The sequence below is a fragment of the Myotis davidii genome, unplaced genomic scaffold (assembly GCF_000327345.1).
Source record: "Myotis davidii unplaced genomic scaffold, ASM32734v1 scaffold147, whole genome shotgun sequence".
NCBI lineage: Eukaryota > Metazoa > Chordata > Mammalia > Chiroptera > Vespertilionidae > Myotis > Myotis davidii.
The window spans coordinates 6,784,742-6,788,258 of record NW_006383010.1 but is presented as its reverse complement, the minus strand read 5'-3'; the positions used below and the strand labels follow the sequence as shown (position 1 = coordinate 6,788,258).

Sequence of the window (3,517 nt, the reverse complement as noted above, 5' to 3'; positions counted from 1 at the left end):
ATCAGTAAAAATGCACACACAAAAATGACAACTTAGGTATTCTACTGGCCAGTTCAGTTTTATGAGTTTTAAAATTTTAATAGGTAGGATTTTTTAAATGTTCTGGATTTTGGTTATAAATCAGCAAGATATTAACCTAAATTTCATAAAATTAGGTTACATATGTTAATAACAAAAGAGCCATGTGAGTTGAATGTCTGTTTATTAATTTCTCAGTGATTTATAATTGTTTAATACAATTTTCTTTAAAGGCTAAACATATATTGATGAATTAAAAATTAAGAATTATTAATTAAACAAAATAATCATAACATTAATTTGAATTTAAAATTAGGTATGCATGTATTAGCATAACCAATGGACACAGACACTGGGGCAGTGGGGGCTTGCCTGGGGTGGGAATGTCTTGGGGGGGTGGTCAATTGGGATAAAAGAAGACATATGTAAAACTTTAGATAATAAGAAAAAAACAATAACTCCCACCAGAAACCGTAGGAGCCTCACAAAGCCTCCTTCTTTTTATATACTAACTCTAAAAAAATAAAATAAAATAAAATTAGGTATGCATGGACAAAATTCTAACAAATCAGCATAAATGAAAAACAACAGAATCAAGAAAACTATCCTGGTTATGATCGTGTTAAATTTTGAAATTTCTATTGCCCAAAAAATTAGAAACTTTTATTGTTGATTCATTATTTTCAGAATTTTAGATTAAAGATTTAAGAACTATTTCTGAAAGCTCTAGAACTAGTTTTCTTGCACCTTCTGTCTTCATTAAAATTTTCCATACAGTCAAAGAGAATGACCCTGGCAAAGATATAAAATTTTTACATGTAAGTTTAAGCCCAATTATTGAAATATTTATTTGAAATAAAATTATATGTGTTTTATATACAAATACTATATGTTCATTATATGATAATTGTACACATATGTTTTTAAAATTAACTGACCAGCTCTTCATATAAAAATCAATAAGAAAAATTAAGCAACTCTATAGAAAACTGGATAAAGTGCATGAACACATTCAAAGACTATAAATTCATATAATAGTTAAGCAACATTTTCTACATAATAAACTAACACAAATTATAGAAATTGTTATTTGGTAGTTGGAGAAAAACAAGAACCTTAATTCATAGTTTTATGACAAAAATGTAAAGTCCTGAAAACTTTTTTGAGTACCAGTTGGCAATATATGGCCCATTGATTTTAATTCATTTCCTTTCTAAAAATGTATTGGCAAGATAATAAATTGTGCCCAAAAAGTATGTATAAAATGCCTTTGTTGTTATATTGCCAATAGCTTATAACATAAAATAATCTCTACAGGTATAATTTATTAAATTAAACACTACATATCCTCTAAAGAAAATAGTTGGATTAACACCTCCTGATACAGGAAAAGCTCCAAGAAAAATTTTCAGTTGAAAAAGTATAGTGCAGAGCAGTGAGTGTGATTTCATTTGTACAAACTGCACAGGTTTTATTTGTTCATTTATTTGCACTGTTTGATGTATAAAAAAATCCTAGAAATTTGCACCAAAAACTATTTTAAAAAATAGGTGAAAGACTAAGAGATGTGATTGAGGAGAAATGATGAAGATTTTTATTTTCATTTCATGTGCTTATACACTTAGATTTTTAAACATTGAATATACATATACTTAGATGTACTTTTAAAAATAAGTAAAAGGTCTAGCAATTAAAATGTGTTTTAAGAAAATAGTAAACTAGAGTTTTTAAAATGATGATTGAAACTAAAACACATTTCAGGTTAGATCAGTTAATGTGCAAAAGGCAGCAGTTTGAAAATATCTTCCTAGACTCTGGGAATGGGAGGGTAATGCTTAATGTCCATTTAATTTTCATGAACATCCTTTACTCTTCTCCATGTAGTTGTAGCACATTACTTGATTGGTGGGTGAGAGCATTTGGTTTCATGTTTCTCAGTTGGCTAATCTATTAATGTCCTAAGACCTGAGAAAGCACCTTTTCTCTTCATTGTATCTAGACTAGTGAAGAAGTTAAGCTAGTTTGAAATTTTTAGATTTGGTAACACTGAGTTATCAAGTCTTGCCTTGATACATCCAACAAGAGCAAAGTGTTAATACCACATTCCAAACTATCCTGGAGCATGGATTGCTGTATACAGGATGATTTGTTAAGGGGGAAAAGCACAGGTTCTAAAATAATACTGCCAGGATGCAAACCTACTGGGACATTCACCATCTGGTGAATTACTTAAACTTATGAAGCACCCGTTTGTTTTGTTTTTCAGAGAAATATGGCACCATCACTGGAGCAAAAAACTCCAATTACATAAAGCCCCTAAAATATTTGGGTATATTTGTTACTCTGAGTCATGCAAATAAGATCATATATTTAACGTATTTGTGTTTACTATGTTTTTATAGCTTTCAGATTTTTTATTTTGTTTTGTTTGTTTTAAAAATATCAATTTTTTTGCCGTAACCGGTTTGGCTCAGTGGATAGAGTGTCAGACTGTGGACTGAAAGGTCCCAGGTTCAATTCCGGTCAAGGGCATGTACCTTGGTTGCAGGCACATCCCCAGTGGGCGGTGTGCAGGAGGCAGCTGATCGGTGTTTCTCTCTCATTGATGTTTCTATCTCTATCTCTCTCCTTTCCTCTCTGTAAAAAATTAATAAAATATATTTTAAAAATAAAATAAAATAAAAATATCGACTTTTTTTAATTCTTTTAAGCTTGGTTCACTGCATAAGAGCATATCTGGAAACTTGGGATACTATGGTTATTCAAACATACAATTATCAATTCACTCTACTCAGAAATCCTACAGTTGAGGAAATGGAGCAGAGTGCTTCATCTATGATTAGTAAGACTGGATGGTGGGAGCTTACATAAGTCCATTAATCATAGCAGGATTTGTTTTGATGTCCTTTATTGCATTCTAAATTGAAGAGCCATGTATAAGGGAAGAAAGACAGAATATGGGTTATAGATTCAAAACATGGGCTTGAGATAGTCTGGTGGCTTCATGGTCAATAAGGATCATGAGTGGAAGGGTCAAAATGTGTAACATGAAGCCCTTGTTGGTTTGGCTCAGTGGATAGAGCTTCAGTCTGGATTCCAGTCAAGGGCATATGCCCAGGTTTCAGGCTCAATCCCTAGTGAGAGGTGTGCAGGAGGCAACCGATCAATGATTCTGTCTCATCATTCATGTTTCTATCTCTTTCTCCCTCTCCCTTCCTCTCTGAAATCAATAAAAATAAATATTTTTTTAAATGTGTAACATGGATACCTATAGGAAAGCAAGACTTTCTTTGAAAGTATCCTATCTAATAAAAGAGAAACATGGTAATTAGCATATGTCCACTACCCTTCCCATTGGCTAATCAGGGCGATATGCAAATTAACTGCCAGCTAATATGGCAGCCAGCAGCCAGGCAGCTTGAAGCTAACATGAGGCTTCCTTGCTTCAGTGACAGAAGAAACCAACGTTCCCTGCCTGCCTTGTCAGCCTCTCAGCTTG

At 32.5% G+C, this 3,517-nt stretch overlaps 1 protein-coding gene across 1 annotated transcript in view; it reads right to left on the bottom strand.

Annotated features, from left to right (window-relative positions):
* Positions 1 to 709: 709 nt before the first annotated feature.
* The window catches only part of LOC102768613 (protein LEG1 homolog), a 13,650-nt gene continuing 10,842 nt past the window's right edge, over positions 710 to 3,517 (bottom strand). The window contains exon 6 of the mRNA XM_015557839.1: positions 710 to 810. Within this exon, the coding sequence (XP_015413325.1) occupies positions 710 to 810 (101 nt within the window). The remainder of the gene's footprint in view (positions 811 to 3,517) is intronic.